The 20,177-nt window shown below is 34.4% G+C and overlaps 1 protein-coding gene and 1 long non-coding RNA gene across 12 annotated transcripts in view; one reads left to right on the plus strand and one right to left on the minus strand.

The window, feature by feature from the left end:
* Positions 1-20,177, plus strand: part of LOC143249250 (high affinity cAMP-specific and IBMX-insensitive 3',5'-cyclic phosphodiesterase 8A-like) — a 135,713-nt gene that overhangs the window by 44,455 nt on the left and 71,081 nt on the right. For 9 of the 11 annotated variants that reach the window (XM_076498765.1, XM_076498768.1, XM_076498770.1 and 6 more), the window contains exon 3: positions 12,661-12,717. The exons of 1 other annotated variant lie outside the window; for it this stretch is intronic. In XM_076498765.1, coding sequence (XP_076354880.1) covers positions 12,661-12,717 — 57 coding nt within the window. Of the gene's footprint in view, positions 1-12,660; positions 12,718-15,951; positions 15,990-20,177 lie in introns of all 11 variants that reach the window. One more of the 11 variants, XM_076498774.1, reaches the window with a different exon arrangement.
* The window catches only part of LOC143249252 (uncharacterized), a 30,464-nt gene that overhangs the window by 2,865 nt on the left and 7,422 nt on the right, over positions 1-20,177 (minus strand). Inside the window, exon 2 of the long non-coding RNA XR_013027696.1 lies at positions 3,931-4,893. This is a non-coding gene — a long non-coding RNA (uncharacterized LOC143249252). The remainder of the gene's footprint in view (positions 1-3,930; positions 4,894-20,177) is intronic.

The following is a 20,177-nucleotide window of genomic DNA, read 5'->3' on the forward strand; positions in this document are numbered from 1 at the left end:
TCTGCAACATTTAAACGTGATATTTTTTATCCCCATGCTTTTAGAAGTTACTGAGCTTTAAACAAAATTATTTTGTGTAAATTTCAAGGCTAACTTGATAACTAGCACATGCTTTGCTTATGACAAACATTCCCCAGTGGGAAAGACCGTGAGAGAAGAAAGTTTTCGTGATATAACAACACCACGTTCAGTGTCTAAGAGGGTCAGGGCAGAGGTTGCGCGTAGTGGCGGTTAAGATTAAATTTGTTTGTTGCTTTTTATGTGATTCATAAAGCCCAAGTTTTTCTCCTTATTTTCGATTAAGTTGTTTATCGTTGTTACTTCACAGCTTTACGATGTTCGTATAACTTTGAAGCATCTCTATTGTCGTTGTTTATATTGTATTTTCTGCAACTGGGAATAAGATAACCACTTTTAGCAAAACCCAGACGAAAGATTGTTCTGTTTGACTTCTGGAAAATCAATATTGAGTGACCTACATTATTTGTGAACCATTTCAAGGTAAAGGTCGTCACCGTCAAAAGATCATACTTTATGCTTGTAATTGCGTAGATTTATTTTTGTTTTAAGTGCATCATAGTCCCGTTTATTATCTATTAATTAAGGTTTAGATGTCTTAAAAAAAGTAAAACTCTTTTCATGCTATTAAAAATAGTTTGTTGTTTGGTCCAAGTTAATATGAAAACCTAAACTCTCGACTACTAGCTACAAGAAAAATAGAGAATAGAAAAAAAAAGACACAAAAAAGGCTAGAAAAATATCATTTTCATGTACTAGATGGTTCTTTAATGGAGTCGGGTGTGTTCTAGTAGCTAGTATGCTCTAACAGCGGATCCGAGAATTCATGGTTCAAGACCCGCTGCCACAAACCCATGTTCCGTAGGTGCGTTATAAGAGTAACAGTCAACTCACACTATTCGGTCAGATAAAATAACTCTAAATGTGGTGAGGGCTGTTAAATACCTGTCCTCCCTTTAATCTAACAGTTGAAAATACAGATGATTACTTGTCTGGCTTTGCGCGACAATTCTGAATGAAAAGACTCAACACTTACGTGCTTACTTAAAGCTAGGCAACTACGTGAACACCATTTTTAACTGTTTTATAATCGTAAGTGAAATGAAATCCGTGAGAAAACGTCATTATTTTATTTGCAATTGCAAAATGAAGAAACAAGCTTCACTTTCGAAATTAAGATTAGTTTGTATTTTGTGCTGAAAAGAAGACGTATGCTAAAAGCAAATCCAGTTTGACGTGAAACAGTCATGCAAGAAAACTTTATTTACTATTCTCTCTCTCTGCCAAGTAATCAGCTAGTTCCAAGATTATAAGTATATGACCAGATTAAACCGTGAAACCTGTTCCGATAGCTCAGAAAAAAAAATCGAAATATCTTATATGTGCTGTATAAATAAACTCATGACACCACAGTCTTAGTTCGTATGTTCTCAGAGTAACTGAGCATAGATATAAACAGAGACATTTGCGTTTCTGTGCTTATCGATTCGAAGCATTGGATGTGACTGGAAGCAGTATAATGTAGAACCTACTTTACACTTTTAGCTAACTCTTCGAAGAAGTGATAAAAATTTCACGTAGTAGTCCTAAGAAAATTGCTCTCTGACAACACATATGCAAACTAAACGACAGAGAGATAGACAGGGAATTCACATTCAGCATATGAGATCTGTCTTGTTTGTACAACTACATTAAGATATTTCAGACCTAAAAGTATATGTGCTCCATTAACACCCATAATGAGAAGCGTTCTGAAAACTTCTTTATTTATAGTAGAAAAACAGTTATTTTTCATTTCTGTATGAAAGCGAATTGCCAGTTGAATCACAGCTTTTGATAATTTTCTTCTAGCAAATATTCATCAAGCTTTATTTTTTTTCAGAATTTCGCTTGTATCATTTTTTGCAAACATGTGAAAGAAGTCTTTTAATTAATTAAACTTTTATCGTGTTCTTTTCGATTGAAAAATAAAGAACATATTATTATCTCTTCATCACACATGTTGGAAACAGTTATGGGGATTTTATAACACTATTAAATTGTAGCTTATTTATTCAAAGAAAACTTATCAGGTTTGTTTGTTTTGGTAATTATGCATAGAGCAGTACAAGTCCGCAGACATACCACTGCGTCACTTTGGTAAAACCCACGGTGCAACTTAAATAATTTCCTTACTAGTTCCTCGTACAGACCCGACATGGCCAGTGTTTAAGGTAATGAACTCGTAATCTGAGGGTCGCGGACTCGAATCCCCGTCATGCCAGACATGTTCGCCCTTTCATCCATGGGGATGTTATAATGTGACGTTCAATCCCGCTATTCGTTGGCAAAAGAGTAGTCCAAAAGTAAGTAGTGGGTGGTGATGACAAGCTGCCTTCTCTCTAGTCTCACAAACTAAATTAGGGACGGATAGCACAGATAGCCCTCGTGTAGCTTTGCGCGAAATTCAAAACAAACAAATCCTCGAATAAGATCCCCCCCAGTGACATTTGAAACCGGGTTTCGATAAAGGTGGTGGGCAGAGCATAGATAGCCCACGTAATATAGCTTTATTCTTAACTACACACAATCTTTTTTGTTGTATGCGTTTTGTAAAATAAAGATTGAAATTTTGTAGTCTTGCAAGAATAAATAAGAACAACATTCAATAAGCATTTACAAAACATACTGTAACTACCTGTCAAAATTGAAACTTTCCTAGCTACGTTTAATTGGGTAAATAGAATATGAAATATGTTTCAGATCTGCACGAAATGTATAAGAAAAGCAAAATGTAACTAAAGTTCTCTCTATATATACATAAATATATAATGGTAATGGATTTCTTGTCTTTTCTGTCTTCAGTGTTGGTTTTGTCTTCGTAAGAAAGTTAAATACAGTAAGTTTTTTATTATCATATTAAAGTCTCCACAGCAAACCCTGCAGGTTTTTCTTTTTTCATAAATATAATTTTTTATATGATTCGCTTTTTGTTATTTTTATAAACTCACATGAAGGTTTTATATTTTCTTCTAATGAGAAACGTGATGCCTTCTTAATCACTTTCATTCTCTCTCTGTTTGTGACGGTTTTCTTGTACAGACGCCAATCAATGAACAATAGTTTCTTTGTTTTAGTCCAGATATACTCATCAGTCTTGAGCCAACAGAACATTAAATTAATAGCATGTATCAAATAAATCAGCTTTCTGGGTTTCTTAATTTACAGCTCTGTTTAACACTGACGTCTTACTATGTCATTACAGATTAAAACTATGTGTTTATACTAAGCACTAGTTTGAACAAATAAAATGAAAGTAAAACACATAAATGGTGTCTCGTGTTTCTCATTTGAAAAGTTTGTGTTACATCTAAGATATAAACACTGCTAATATTTTCATTTACTCTGACTTTAACAGTTATAACTTGTTACATATTAAACGCTGACAAAGTGTTTCAGGTTTTAAGTGAGGCGGAAGTGTTATAAGTACAATAACAAGCTGTTATTGCTGTGAACCTATACTATAAAGCGGCTTATGTATGCGTATCTGTTTCTTTGCCCGTGAAAACAATTTCCCACTTCCCACATTGGATAAGAGGAATCCTATCTTCCAGTATTTATCAGGTATGCCTCAGGAGGATTAATCTTCTATTTTAATCATTTTCTCGTTTTAACATGTTTAAGAGTTATTTAAATTTTTTCCTTGCTATTGCTTTATTGTCTACTTCTCTAACTGTAATTACCATAAAGCAGGGGGATATCAGAGGCTAGGTTGCAGAACTGTGGTTTTTAGGTTCAAAGTTCGTGTCCCATTGCTGCAAAAGTGCGCTTGTTATTGATGACGACTCCAGTAAGGAGTAAGAAAGCTCGCAAACAAAAGTATTTTAACGTAAAGAAAAATCTGTGCATAATTCTACATATTAATCTACTTACGTTATGAGTCTTGAAAAACAAAGGCTGATCATCTCAAACTATGAGAAGGTCCTGATTTCAACAATGTTGATGTGGACTTAAACATGACGAATGACAAAATGACAAAAATTGTGTCATTATTGATATGTCATGGTCTTGTTCTAAACAACGAATCAAGGATTGTTGGTTTGATCATTTGATAAGCTTTATCTCTGATAATATAACAATTGGTTTTAAATCATTGTTACAAGAACTAATAGTGTGAATATAAACACAGCTTTCGCCCTATGCAAGTTTTCAATAGTCTCTTCTTCCATCTTTTGTTTCAACAATGCAACAAATACATAGGACTAAAAATGTTGTTTATTGTTTGTACTTGACTCGCAATTCGAATCTCCGTCCCACCAAATATGCTCGTCCTTTCAGCCGTGTGGGCGTATAAAGTGATGGTCAATCCCACTATTTGTTGATAAAAGAATAGCCCAAGAGTTGGCGATGGGTGGTGATGACTAGTTGTCTTACACCAATAAATTACGAAATGGCCAGCGAAGATAGCCTTAGTGTAGCTTTGCTCGAGATTCAAACCACTCAACCAAGTATGTATTCCTGTTCTGATACTGAGTACCAAAAATATTGTACTTACCATCAGTAATGTTTTACTTGTTTTAGTTCATCGTTTAACCACTTCTCACTTGCCACTGTTTCAATAGTCACGTTTTATCCACCTCGAACTTTTATTGCTAACATTTAAAAACTTAAAATTTATTTCAGAAGAATATTTTTATTTTAGGCACTTTCTGAAAAACTAATCTGTCGACTCTGCACTTCGCTTATGTATAAAACACTTTTCTCATTTCCAGATTTTCCTTTAACATTTCTTGTTACGCATTCAGTCAAAATGAGAAACTTTTGACATTTTCGGGAGGAAAGCTGAACATTCTCTCCCTGTTCTCTATATTGGCTACTGATGGCAGACGTAGTCATCTAGAAAAAAACACAAAAAAAAATGATGTAAATATTTGCATTTAGCAGTCACTCTATCTTGCTACATTAGCCGATATATATATTTTATCTATCGGGTGACACAGTGGTCACGAAGATAATTCATTTCATTGATTTATTTTGGATTAGTAGGTTAAAAACTTACAAAGGATATTACTCATTAAGTGGGTGAAACTGTGATTATTGAACTACCAATCTCAGGATCCATTTCTCACACACGGTTGCTGCAAGGTCGCGCTCCTTTCTCTAGAATAGTACGTGCATAATAAAAGTTTGTTTGTTTGTTTGAGTTAAGCACAAAGTTATACAATAGGCTATATATGTTCTGCCCACCACGAGTATCGAAACTTGGTTTCTAGCATTGTAAATTCGCAGACATACATACAGTTGTGCCGCTGAGGGGGGAGGGTCATAAGTTGTATATTTGTATAATGAAACTACAAAGTATTCTAAACAAAATGAAAATCATTTTTGAAACAGAAGAAAAGAAAAAGACAACACAAAGAAAAACACATATATAAGGTTATTCATAACGAAGCTAAGATAGATTAATGGAAAGAAATGCCTAATAGAAGGCGATTTACAAAAGACATAATATAAAAGTTATATAACTTGATTTAAAAAAGGAGTTATGCAAAGTAATTAATATTTCAGTTGTTTGCGAGAATCTAATAATTTATATATTTCTTCACGTTAGCTTGTTTCTTTGCCTCTGATGGCCCAGCATGGCCAGGTAGGTTAAGGCGTTCGATTGGTAATTCGAGGGTCGCAGGTTCAAATCCCGGTTGCACTAAACATACTCAGCCGTGAGGGCGTTATAATGTGACGGTCAGTCCCACTATTCGTTGGTAAAAGAGTAGCCCAAGAGTTGGTGCTTGGTATCGATGACTAGCTGCCTTCTCTCTAGTCTTACACTGCTAAATTATGGACGGCTAGCGCAGATAGCCCTCGAGTAGCTTTGCGCGAAATAAAAAAACAACAACAAATTCTTTGCGTCCGAAATATTAGAATTAGTATTTTATTACTATTGTGCAGCTTATTTTTGCTTCACTACAATACGTACATTTTAAATTCCAACTGAGAAAAAGAACACGTAATAAAAGAAACAATTCGAATTCCAACACGTTTTTGTGCGTCTTTTTTTATCGTGTATCGTGCATTAACTACGGTATTGTTACGCAATTACACAGCTTTCGGCGAGTGTATAATACACTTACATTGATGGCAGAGATTTTTAGAGCTATTTGGAATCAAGAATGTCGTTTTTCATCGTTGTCACGGGAGGGTCTGAAATATTTAGGCATTCAGAATAATACGTGTGCCCGTGTCCTTTAGCTTGACAGTCGTGACATCTCAGTACGAGAGTACGTTCTGTAGTAATGGGCTAACTGCTAATTTCAGAAAGCACAAGACAGAATATCCTTGTTTTCAATAATTCCTTTTTTTTTTACTTTACTGTACGAATAAAAAAACCGAATATTTGTTTCAGAGCGTGTGTAAAATATGTCTCTTATCTTTGCTTAATTAGTTTAGAAAGAGGTGAAATATTATAACGGTGTATATCTCCAGATATCTGTAAAATGGCGAAAAGCTCTATCTATTTGATAACGGAAATATTTTCCAGTTTAAAGTACTTACAAACGCTTTATTTTGTTTTCCATAAGTGCATAAGTATAACAAGGTTGATTGTCAAATATAAAGGGGGTAGACAAAAAGAAAGCCTCCCACTTGAAAATGTTGTTAATTTCTTATACCTTTTACGAGATAGCAGAAAAATCTGTATAACTATGTGTTTATAGAACGCACTCGACGAGATCTGTTCAAATATGATCTCAAATCCTAATTTTAACTCTGGCTTTCATAAATACCTAAACTTTTAATGATTTTAGTTACATGTTCTCATAAAAAGTATCGTGTGTTTGCTGTAATGTCTTAGATCTTCTCATTCCAATTAGTCTACAACTCGTCACTCGCCACTCACTACCTTTTCACTATAAATTTAGAACTCTCGCTTATGTGTTCTTTCCTACGCTTATTCTCAAATATCTATAAAGATAACATAAATGTGCCTGATTCCATCCAGTAAGGGAAAAATCCCTTAAGAAATTTCTGTAAAACAGGTCGCGTTGGTGCATGAAGAAAATCCCATAAGAAGCTTCTGTAAAACAGGCCGTATTGGTGCTAAACAGCTTAAAACTAGATACTAGTTAAATTTCTCATTTCATGGTATAAATATGTATATTATACATCAGATTTTAGAAGAATGTTATGCTAACAGTGTTATGTTATTTTAATATGATTAATAGAAGCATGTTTGGAAGCACAGAGTCTCGAAACCGAGACGTTCGAATAACAGGTCAGAAACGCTAACCACTAGGCCATACTGAGGCGTAGGTTTCCAGATAATTTTAGTTGAAATATTTTAAATACAAAGCGCATTATATCATTTTAACTAATGCAATTTTGACGTAACACAAAACTAGCAGTTCTTGTTACTAAAGCCACTACTACAAAAACTGGGGAATGCTATACTAGAGTTAAACTTATTTCTCCTGTTTTGTTCGTCTTTCATCGCTTATTTTATATAAAAACCTAAATGTATTCTCTAAACTTTCAAAATGATTGTACGACTGTTTTTTATTTAATTTTAAACCTTGTTATCTTTAAAATGAATTTTCGAAATTGTGTTTGTTGTATCTCAAAACCATCATCAGACAACAGAATGTACGTGTGTGAGAGTAGATCCAAACAGTGTAGCATTTGAACTAAAATCGTCTGATTTCCGCTCAAAATGCCTTGAAGTTGTACACCCTTGTGCAAATTAATTGAAACAAGACGGAAAATTACGATTTTTTTCGATTTTTTGCGTTTCATTTCTGAGAATCCAAAAATTACTCACAAATTAATACATGATATGACCGCCTTTATGTTTCAGAAGATCATTAATCCGCTTTGGAATCGAGTCCACGAGTTGACTGCAATCTTTACTAATTTTTGGATCGTGGTACCACACCTCAATTATGGCCTCAATTAGCTTATCTTTCGTAGTACAGTCTTTTCCCCGAAGTCTTTCTTTACAAATCGCTCAAAGATTTTCAATAGGATTTAAGTCCGGAGAGTTTCCAGGCCAGTCCAGCACCTTTGTTCGCGTTGTAATCATAAAATTCTTCACAAGTTTCTATGTGTGGCACGGAGCCAGATCTTGCTTAAAAATGTCAGATCCATCTGGGAATCTCTTTTTCAATTCTGGAACGACTCTTCTCTACAAAACTTTGACGTACTGTGGTCCTCGCATCATACCTTCTACGATATGTAAGCCTCAGACGCCATAGTAGCTGATAAAGCCCCAAAATATCTTTTTCAAAGGATGTTTTACGAACTGATTGATATGCGATTCTCGAAGTTTCTCACCTGGAAAGCTGCGAACATGCAGACTTCTTTGACTCTATACGAAGAAATGAGCCTCGTCACTGAATAACACCTTCCTCCATTGTTCTTGCGTCCAGTTCTTGTATTTCAGACCCCATTGATACCGTTTTTTCTTCATTGAGTTGATAAGAAGTTGTTTTTTGACTGGTCTCCTTGCCCTTCTAACGCAATTTTGAATGACGTAATATTCCTCAAAATGTAGTCATATATCTATCGACCGTACTGCAAAACTCAGCTAATGACGCCGTCTGTGTGAAAAAATGACTATTAAAGGAAATCAGCGGGTCCAGCGAGCCTACACCGACCGCCTTGCTGAAAATATTGTAAAATGACCATTTGTTTCAATTAATTTGCACAAGGGTGTATCTTTGGTTCTTATCGTGAATTTAAACTCTTCAGAAGTTTTCTCAAAAACTGATAGTCAAAAGTGAGTGAGGACTGTTCGATTATGTAAGGTATTAAAAACAGAATTGATTTCCACATTTTTCTCTTCACAACGGTTCGGCATGGCCAGGTGGTTAAGAAGCTGGACTCGTAATCTGAGGGTCGCGGGTTCGAATATCTGTCACACCAAATACGCTCGCCCTTTCAGCCGTGGGAGCGTTATTATGTTACAATCAAACCCACTATACGTTGGTAAAAGAGTAGCCCAAGAGTTGGCGGTGGGTAGCGATAACTAGCTGCCCTCCCTCTAGTCTTACACTGCTAAATTAGGGACAACTAGCACAGATATACCTCGTGTAGCTTTGCGAGAAATTCTAAAACGCCCCCACTGCTGAAAGGACGAGCATGTTTAGTGCGACGGGGATTCGAACCTACAACCCTCAGATTACGAGTCGAACGCCTTAACCCACCTGGCCACGCTGGGCCTAAAGCTCTGTAACTTTCCTCAACATTTAATGGAAGATGTTTGGTTCTAAATTTAAAACAAGATGGGATGAAAAGACCCCCCAGGTCGTACAAGTTAGTACAAACAGTATTCGTAACAATCTTAGTAAAAAACACGTGGAGTTAAAACGCGCAGGTGTAAAAACTAATGTACTGTGTGCCACAGCCACTCTGGCTCAATTTGTGCTGAATAAAACAGATATTAAGTGACACGATGGTATATAGAGGGTCATAACTACATTCTGAAATTTTCTTCATGTGTCAGCGTTTTGTGTATTCCTCTAATTATTAATTTCTAACACCTCAACTCTTTACCCATAGTCAGTGTGTTAAGGTTACCCTTTAAAATGTCAATGAGTCAACCAATTTTAGATACAATCTCAGTTTTTGATTTCTATTTCTACTTAGATTATTACTACAAATTTTCCTCAACCGGTTAGAAAAAGATTTAGAGACGTGTTGTTTTTACTCATATTCTAGAAATATATAGTAATATTTTAATATCACAATCATTATTGCAGTTGTTATAAGAAGTAGAAATTTTATCAGATAAGAATACCACGTGTAACGTGAAGTTTTCTTTTCAGTTACTGCTGTGAAAGATTAATGAAAGTTTGCTTTTTTATAAAAGTCTCACCTTTATAATATTTAGTATAATTTGCTGTAAACTCCGTTTTAATACTCTTATTTTAAACGTTTTGTAGTGTTTGCTAGAAATAATTTCGCCATGACGTTTAGAGTTGATGTTACGTGCATGTGGCATCTCGAATTTTCTAGATACTTGGGGAAAAATCTTATAACAATATAAAATATAAGAGAATTACTGTTGATTGTAAGCTAGTTAATTATTGAATTGTTACAATATTGTCGATAGATTACTAAGTTAACGAGCGTGTTAATCAAGTTTCATTTTATTTGTCAGTTAAACCTATCGTTCGATGAGCTTATTGAACTTGTGGTGGAATAAATAAAACGCTTTTACCTGCGTGAAGTGACTACATCATTTTCACTGAATATATTAAAACAATACACCCAAGGATGAAAACCGTTGCAACCTTCTTATGGTTGATTGATTAATTTTTATAAGTTATACATATTTTAGCTTCTATAAACAATAATAACATTTGTACTATAAACATCTCGAATAACGTTAGGCTGACAGTTATTGTTAGCTGTAGATTTCGCTTTAAAGATGTTTACTTCATTAGTATAATAAATATTGTCATGTTGTGAGAATCCCTAGGAAATGTGTAAGTAATTTGGAAATTATTACTTTATTCAATATAAATGTTAGTGTTAAACGTTTGTCTCTTTGATCTTCTTGGTTACTACTAGTATTTACATCTATATTAATTATACTGTTTACCAGCGTATGAATTTACACGAAATAAATTTTAGAAATAGATGAAGAGGGACTACACATATTGAATTTCAATCCTTCAGAGACAAATTACTGACACTTCAAATTAACAATTACGCTAATTTAATTTTCTGTTATTAGACTAATGCAGTAAATGTATATGTACGAAGTTGTTTTACATTATTTGTTACTTTGAACTTGGCATAGTTTCCTTGAATTTATTTTATGCATTCAGAACATACGTCACACAAACAAGTAGCATTTTTTTACGTTCTGATGGTTGAAAGGGTCAGCTATGGCTAAAGTTTCTTTATTTTTACCCAGAGTTTAATTAGTCTCAAGGTATCATAAGATGTTATATTTTGGAACTTCGTCTACAGGAAAAAGGTTGAAATTAAAGTGCAAGTTTCAACCTTATTGTTTTTCTCTCACTTGTTCACGAGAGAGATATTTACAATCAATGTTTCATTACCTGAAAAGCCCCTAATCTTAGCAAGAAGTGTCTGACATTAGTGGAATATTCCTTATTGATAATTATTAGAGTTTCAACATTACGGTTTCTTTTGAATAAGTATGTCGGCTAAACACAGCCCATTTTTTTATTTCAAAAATCCATAAATATACGTGACGTATACAACTGTTTGAGTGTGGAATGTGCACTGTAAAAATTAAATTAGATAGAGTAAATTAATCACTTTAGAAAACCACGTGTGTAGCAACATATACGTGATTTTACCTTAGTGATTTGCTGAATCAAGCTGTCTCAGCTTGTATCTCCGGGGCATACCGTGGATATCTGGTATAGCTTAGTCACTAGGCAAAACAGACCCGTTTAATGATGCTTAGCTATGATTTGACAGGGTATGATCAAATCTAGTAGTAATACTTTCTGCTTAGTTCATCAAGTTATAAAGAAACCTGTTATTTTGAGTGTTGTTTTCGAGGTCAAAGCTACTTGTTTAGTGTAATATTAAGAAAGTGATAAATACTTCAATCCTGAAAAACAAAATGTCTCCTACTTTTTATTTTTAGATTAATTTAATATGGATATGAAACAAAACTATTGGCAGTGTCTGATTCATTATTAACTTAGGATATATTAATGTTCTCAAACTTTCATTCCGTTGCGTAAAACAAAACACAATCTACTCATAACTAAAAAACTTAAGTCATAACTATGAAGAAAACTTGACTAAAAATAAAAAAGTCGGAAAAGGAAGACTCTGTAGCAATTGGAAATTGACACTTGGAACTTATCTTGTTCTAGTGATATAAACTTATGATTATTCACACAAAAAAACTTGTCTGTTCGTATGAATTAAGAAATATTTTCATCGAAGTGCTTGTAACCCTGTGTTTTTACTGTAACCGACAACGGAAATGCTTAGAGTATCTGATTTGTTTGGTTTGTTTTGAATTTCTCGCAAAGCTACACGAGAGCTATCTGCGCTAGCCGTCCCTACTTTAGCAGTGTAAGACAAGACGGAAGGCAGCTAGTCATCACCACTTGCCGCTAACTCTTGGGCTAATCTTTTGCCAAAGAATAGTGGGATTGATAGGTACTTTATAACACCCCTACAGCTGAAAGGGTGAGCAAGTTTGGTGTGACGGGCCTTAGGGTAGTTACCAATATTGATATATTTATCCATTGTAACATAGAATAGGAGAAAGTAGGGGTATAATAAAATGTTTGTTTAATTTTTGAATTTCGCTCATAGCTACACGAGGGCTATAAGTGCTTGAATAAGATGCCAAGGTCATGTAACATGTGTTTATAAATAAAAATGGACGTCAAATATGGTAGAACTTAATGTAATAATGTGTTTTGAGTATTAAAGTACTAAGGTCACTAATTACTAATAAACCTTGAAACGTTTAGAAGATTATGTAATGGTTCCAATTTGCTTCCTACTACTGTTTTCTTAGGCTTCAAGTTTTCCTCCATGCAGAAATTTGATAAAACTGTTTTACTAGTTTGTTAGTTTTAAGTTATGCTGTACGTTAAGTTATGCGTTGGAAATGACAGTTAATAAATTTTTAAATAATGAAATATGCCTTACTTTTAATTACAGAGAACCAGCAACACCTTGAAGTTCGGACCAATGTGCCTTACTTTACCAACAATAAAGGTTAGATTTCTATCCAATAACCATTTCTAAGTTTATTTGCACACTGACTTCATTGATGAAGCAATGAGATTTGTACTCATTACTCACATATCGGTAAATTGTATAATAAGTTTATCATTACTGAATTGTCCCAAAAACAGTTAAGTAAATAATTCACTGATTTATTTTCGTTGGTTAATTAATGCACATACGACAGTGAAAGGTTTGTTATTATTACTGTTTCAACATTTGGATGTTAGTTCTGCTTTCAGAACGCATAAGCTGTTGATAAGCATAAAGCAACACAATTTGTTTCTGGCCACATCGGATATCAAAACTCGATTTTTAGTGTCATGAGTCTTCAGACTTAACATTGAACCACTCGAAAGAAATTAAAGATAAGCTTTAAGGTTGAATGTCCAGTACAGTTATATTAACACTCGATTGTAGTTGAAAATATATCAGATCATTATAAATTAAATAATATAGGTGCTCCAATATTTCTTACAGCATTACTGAGTGTAAAATTAATAATTATAACAACGCATTGCTAAGATATTGTACACAACATGGATTATATTAGACCATGATTTTAAACAACTAGTAATACACTGCTGACCAAAATCTTGAGGTCGATGAACAAAAAGGAAAAAACATGTATTTTGCGTTGTTAGACTCAACCGCTTATTTGAGTAGAGCTTCGAAAGATGAAAATAAAGAAAAGGGAAAATAAAAATAAAAACTTTTTTAGTATTTAATAGGGAAAATATGAACACTATGAAATTAGCCTAAATACTAGCTGGTCAAATGTTTAAGACCATACTGAAACGAAGCGTTAATCGGTAAACACGTAACGAAATTTAGTCATTTGTGTTCAAGCATTAGCGTTGTCAACATCTCCTACTGTTAGATTGGGTAAAAACATGGCAAAGGCTAAAAAGTTGACAGAGTTTCAACGTGGCAGAATTGTCGAGCTGCAAAAGCAAGGTCTCTCTCAACGTGCCATCGCTGGTGAGATTGGGCGTAGTAAAACTGCTGTTGCAAAAAATTCTTAAAAGACCCTGAGAGATACGGAACGAGAATTTCAAGTGGTCGGCTCAAGAAAATTTCGCCGGGGTTGAGCAAGAGGATTCGACGGGTTGTCCGGCAAGACACCAGCCGATCGTCGAACTAGATTAAGGCCCTTACGGACGCAGAATGCAGCTCAAAAACAATAAGACGTCATCTACGAGAGAAAGGCTTTAAAAAGTGTAAACGTCTTCAAAGGCCACGTTTCCTTTCACATCACGAAACAACTCGGTTAAACTTTGCTGAGAGCATCAAACATGGGACGTAGAAAAGTGGAAGAAGATTTTGTTCTCTGATGAGAAAAAATTTAACCTGAATGGTCCAGATGGCTTCCAACGTTACTGGCATGATAAGGATATCCCACCGGAGACATTTTCTACACGACACAGTGGGTGCATTCTCCTCCCATGGAACAATGGAGCTTCAGGTTATAGAGGGGCGTCAAACAGCAGCTGGCTACATTGGCATGTTGGAGAGAGCATCCTTATTGACTGAAAACCCTCGCTTGTGTGGAAATGACTGTATCTTTCAGCAGGACAAAGCTGCAATCCACAATGCCCGCAGGACAAAGGAGTTTTTCATGGCGAATGACGTGATTATTTTGAACCATCCAGCGTGCTCGCCCGAACTGAACCCCATTGAAATTGTTTGTGGGTGGATGGCAAGGGAAGTCTATAGAAATGGACGTCAATTCCAAACAGTGCATGATCTTCGTGAAGCAATCTTCACCACTTGGAATAACATTCCAGCCAGCCTTCTGCAAATGCTTATATCGACCATGCCAAAGCGTATGTTTGAAGTTATTCACAATGATGGCCGTGCAACTCACTACTGAGACCTCTTGTTGGGCATTTCCTACCCTGTTTAGGACTTCTTTTTGGTATGGTCTTAAACTTTTGACCAGCTAGTATTTAGGCTAATTTCATAGTGTTCACATTTTCCCTGTTAAATGCTAAAAAAAGGTTTTTATTTTTATTTTTCCATTTCTTATTTTCATCTTTTGAAGCTCTACTCAAATAAGTGGTTGAGTCTAACAACGCAAAATGCGTATTTTTTCTTTATGTTCATTGGCCTTAAGATTTTGGCCAGCAGTGTATGTCAGGTCGTGAAAGCACAACAAGAAGTTTGTAAGACTATGAATGTACGTTACATACAATACGTCAAGTCGTGAATGTACAGAACACGCATTATATAGGGTCATGAATATATATGTTTATTATATTAGGTCATGACTTTACACAATAGACATCGCGTTAAGTCATAAATCTGCACTAAATGCACTGCATAAAGGCATGAATGTAAGCTATACGCATATGTCATGCCACGACATGAATATATGCATTATACACTGTATCAAGTCATAAATTAACCAATATGCATGGTATCACCTTCGAATGTACCCAAAATGCATTGTATCAAATCATATCATAAATTTAAACAGTATATTAGGTATTAGGTTATTAATGTAAACAAATTTCACTATATCGGGTCAGTTCATAAACGTAGAAGTACGTACTGTTTGGAATTATGAATGTAAGCAACATGCACCTTATTAGGTATTTGATGTACAGAAAATACACAGTATTAAGACACGTCATGAATATAAGCGATATGATATGCACTGCATCAGATACTAAGTATAAATGATATTTATTGCACTAGGTCGTATTATTACAAAACCTTTCAACTCGTGACAAATTGAAACTGTGTAGGTGACCAGAAGTTTGTTTGTTTTTAAATACGCGCAAAACCACACAAGGGCTAGCTGCGCTATCCGTCACTAATTTATCGGTAAACGACTAGAGAGAAGACCGCTAGTTATCACCTCCCGTCACCAGCTCTTGGGTTCCTTAAAAAAATGTGGGATTGACCGTTACTGTATAACGACCCACGGTTGAAAAGAAAAGCGTGTGTGGTAGCACTGGGAGTTGAAACCTGCAATACTCAAATTGTAAGTCGAGCTCTCTCACGACCTAGCGATGTGGGGCCGTGATGAGAAATATCACAATTTTATTACGTCGACTTATTTACATCGGATGATTTTATGAAATTAATTTTTGTACTGGATTTTTACTCATATGAAAAATGCGAAGGTATAATTTCATATATCTACACTGCACGTTGTTGAAACATTTACGTTGAAATTATTGCAGTTTAGTATAAAAGGTGAAATCATTTTTCTTTCAGACAGCGGGATCGTTTGATCTGCAGAAACCGTTTATACTGTGAGTGTTAAGTAACAGATTTTTCAAATTTAGAAATAATATTTTAATATTGCTTGAATAACACAAAAAACATCATGCATCAGTGAATCCACTATTACTCTGTTTATTTGCAATTGTAATCGCAATACTGAACTAACTAATTGGCTAACAAATCAAGCTAAATCAACTAATATCGCACAACTTCATGTTCACAGTAATTTATTAATAAGGTCAATCATCAATTGCTTACTATTTGTTTTTAGTTTGAAATTAAGTACAAAGCTACACAATGGGGTGTCTTTGCTCTGCTCATCAAGGGTATTGAAACCATGTTTCTAGTGTTGAAAGTCTCCAGCATTATTAACTGGGACAAACTCGTAAATAAACAATATACTATATTCTAGCTCATGTTTTATGCTCTTTAAAGTATCTTGAGAATTTGAGGTCAGATCCTGAAATCCATTATTGAAAAAACAAGTTACACTGAGTTATTTTACCTTCCGCGTTACCCTTCGAAATATACCATTGAAAATAGTTTATAAATGAAGTTTGTTGATATACACTTCCTGTTGTAAACAGAGTTCGGTGGGTTCCAGACAGTCCAACAAAACATCAGATTGTTCAAAGTTGTGGTCATACGTTTTTGCTTTATGGTCATTTTGACGTCTTAATTTTGCTTAAGTACCAAAGAATGATAATTCAATCCTTTTACAAGACTTTATTGAAGATAATTTCTCGGCATGTACTTAGACATAAAATAGATCAGAACATTCATTTGTGTCTGGTTTAACATCTGAGATACGCCATTTCTCAATTGATTTTCTTATCATCCGATTCTTTCTGAAACAAACATCACTGTATCTTCTGTTCCAACACACGTTTTACTAGTGATAACAAATATAACATATATTTTTTTAATTAAACAAATGTTGATATTCGATAGAATTCCGTATCTGTTGAATTATTTACATTCTGAAAAAGTCCAACTTATATTTCAACGTCTTGTGAAACGTTATTATGTCTGTGTTCTTCAGAAATTATAAACATGTGATATAAAGTTGCTGTCGCTACTAGACCTTGTACTAACGGCAATACCTGCATGTTTAAATAACTCTCTCTATATTCCTGTCTGTATCTGTTGAGTTATATCGTTAACTGATAAGTGGCCTGCAATGTTTAAAATATCACCCGCAGCCAGGCGCTCCAAAGTACCCATTCCTTCACAATTAGACCCTAGAATATTTATGAAGATCCATATTTTTATTTGATTATTAATACTGACACATTAACCCAGCTGAAAGCTGTTAAAGTAACTGCAATAGTGTAGAACTACCTTGCTTTCTTGGAATCGTTCTTGTTGAAGACAAATGACACTTGTATTTTTACACATTTATATACTGTTTCATTTTCAAAGGAAATTTACTCATTTGCGGGAGGTATTACTACGTACAACATTTATACTGTTTTCCTCCAACACAGTCTAAAAAACATGACATTATATTATCTTCTAAGTTTTGGAGCACACTAACCACTATGTCAGGCACAACTTATGTCCTGTAGGAAGCGTTAAAAGTAATTGAAAGTTTTAATGTTGCACATTTAGTCATTTCAATTGTAAGGTAAGTGGTAACTCTGCTAAAAGAAACGTGGATTTATTCACTATAATTAATTAATGAATAAAATATTTACAATTAGTTTACTGAGAAGTTAATTTCCTGAAGTTTAGAACCAAAAATCCATTTGATGTATAGAAAATAGGATTAATTTGACTGAAACAGATTTTAAACTTTTTTATACTTTTTTCAAGTTCATAAAATAATAATTGGATTTATAACATACTAATATACGTACCCGTTCAACTCACGGGGAAACAACGCTGGGGAGAAGGGGACAACTCTGAATGCGTCTCTATGTTACTTTACGTAGAGTTCTTGAACCATGGAAGGTTTAATGACAATCGATCCAGTGATTGGCCAGCAAATGCACAGAGAACTTTACTAAATAATGATTTTATAGTAGCTGTGCCACAACTAATGTTTAAACTAATGTCAGACACTTCCTCCTCGAGTACTTTTATACAGACTATACATTTGTATGCAATCTTAAATGAAAGTCATTGATTATTCAATCTACGGGCGTGAGTGAACATTTATTAGAGGTTATTTTACATCTTTTCGATTCAACACAATTCACTTTAGTATAGAGAAGCTGTTTGCAGGACATCTTTATTGTCTGCAGTCACTCGGTGGAACCTAGTGCGTGACCAAAAAATTGATCTTATTTATGGGGATCAAATCCAATGAGAGCTTAAGTCACTCCATTTGTTCAGTCTCCTCTTTTTCAATGGACATAAGATCAATTTAGCATGATTGGCGTTATAGTCGATTGGGTTAAAGTTTGCATCAGCATATAGCAGTAAAAATGGGAGGATGCTTGTGTGCTATAGTCCTTATAACATAAGTCATATATGATTCCATTCAGCATGATTTAGAACTCAGTACTTCCGATCATACCATACTTTTTCCATTTTCATGTACGTGGAGTGACTAGAAAATAACGATTTAATATTTTTCTATATTATTTTTAAATTGGTATGTGTTTGCTATATGGTTGGAAAACGAAGAATGATACATCTGTAAAAAGTAGTTTGTTTTACATTTTGTAGGTTTACTGGATTTTATTTTGGATGACCTGTTTTATGCTTTGTTGTCCGGCATAAAGGTCAGCCTTGTACACTGACATAGTGTCCATTCACGGCTGCGAACACTTATTCAATCAGGCATCTCATTGTTGCAAAGAACCACACTGACAGGTATCGGTCGTATGCCTGTGTTATAAATGACGGTCTCCCTTTTCCTATTGTTCAGGCAACTGCATTATTAGCTTTAAATCGGCTTAATACTAGTGGTATTTTGAGACACTAACAGTCACTTTGTAATACTAATTGTAACTGTTTTTCTTACGTGAGTGAAACATCCAAACGTCTTCTTTTAAAGCCTGACCATTGTCCATGAGCCACTTGAAAATTTTCATCATTAATAAATGGTATAATAACAGTGGCAGTCTTAAGAAAATACTAGCAAATCTTATGTGTGTGGTATATATCATTACACACATCTGTTAAACACTTAATGCCCGTCCTATATTTTATTTATTCAACGATAAACTTCGAGACAAAATTTTAATATAAATTATTTTTTTCTGCCAGTCTTTCTTCATAAATATTGGTTTGGAAGTATGGTGGAACGATAAATGTTTATATATATCGTTAAATCTTCGTGTTTTTTGTTTTGTTTTTTACATTTCTGTTTCGACGTTGAATTTAAGCAATAATTCGTGTGACTTTGACGTTATAAATCCGTAGACATACCGCTGTCTCAATAGCGGATTTTTAGCAAAGCAAGTAATTCTGTGCTTTAAGCTGTATATCTTGTTTGTTTCAATCCTTTTAGCAAAGGTATAAAAAGAATTATGCGCGCGTAACCGTCCCTAATTTTGTACTGATACATCAAAGAAAAGAGAGCAAGTCACGATCAATCACCGCCAGTTCTCAGACTAAAACCCGTTTAATACAATAGATATGCTGTATTTGTATCTTTCCTCAATTATTCAGTACACCTCACTAATAATAACCTGCATGATGATAGTCAAAACATATCTTTTTTTATTTTCTTATTTGTATCACTCAAATTTTGTAATATCTTGATGTTAGCTATTGTAGAAGCGTAGGTGTTTTGGTAAGGTTACAAAGCATTTCTTCTAATCATGGATCATCGTTTTCTATGTATAGATATTATAGATGAAGGCATTAAGTAGTAATAATTTCAACGTATCATATCAAATAAGCAATGGCTAGAAATATGCTCACAAGCTTTATTTTTGATTCTTTTTTTAAGGTTCGAAGAAAGTTTTCAGTCGCGAATGCATAACAAAATATAAATGTTTTATGTTCACTCTTCAGTACATAAAAAGTCGCATTGCGTCTGCAGATAGAATCTTTCATTCTTGCTGAACGTTAGGGTTATCTTGTACAAATACAGCCTCTTCCACCACCAAAAGCTACCTCGAATGTGAGGTCCATGTCTCAACCAGTACTATTTGCTCATTGCGTGGAATTCAGCATAATAACCCTTGGCATGTAAACTACAAATCAATAAAGTTTATTGAGCTGTATAGAAATAAGGAGCAGCATGTTTCTAATATCAAGAT

The sequence above is a fragment of the Tachypleus tridentatus genome, chromosome 4 (genome assembly GCF_004210375.1).
Source record: "Tachypleus tridentatus isolate NWPU-2018 chromosome 4, ASM421037v1, whole genome shotgun sequence".
Taxonomy (NCBI): Eukaryota; Metazoa; Arthropoda; class Merostomata; order Xiphosura; family Limulidae; genus Tachypleus; species Tachypleus tridentatus.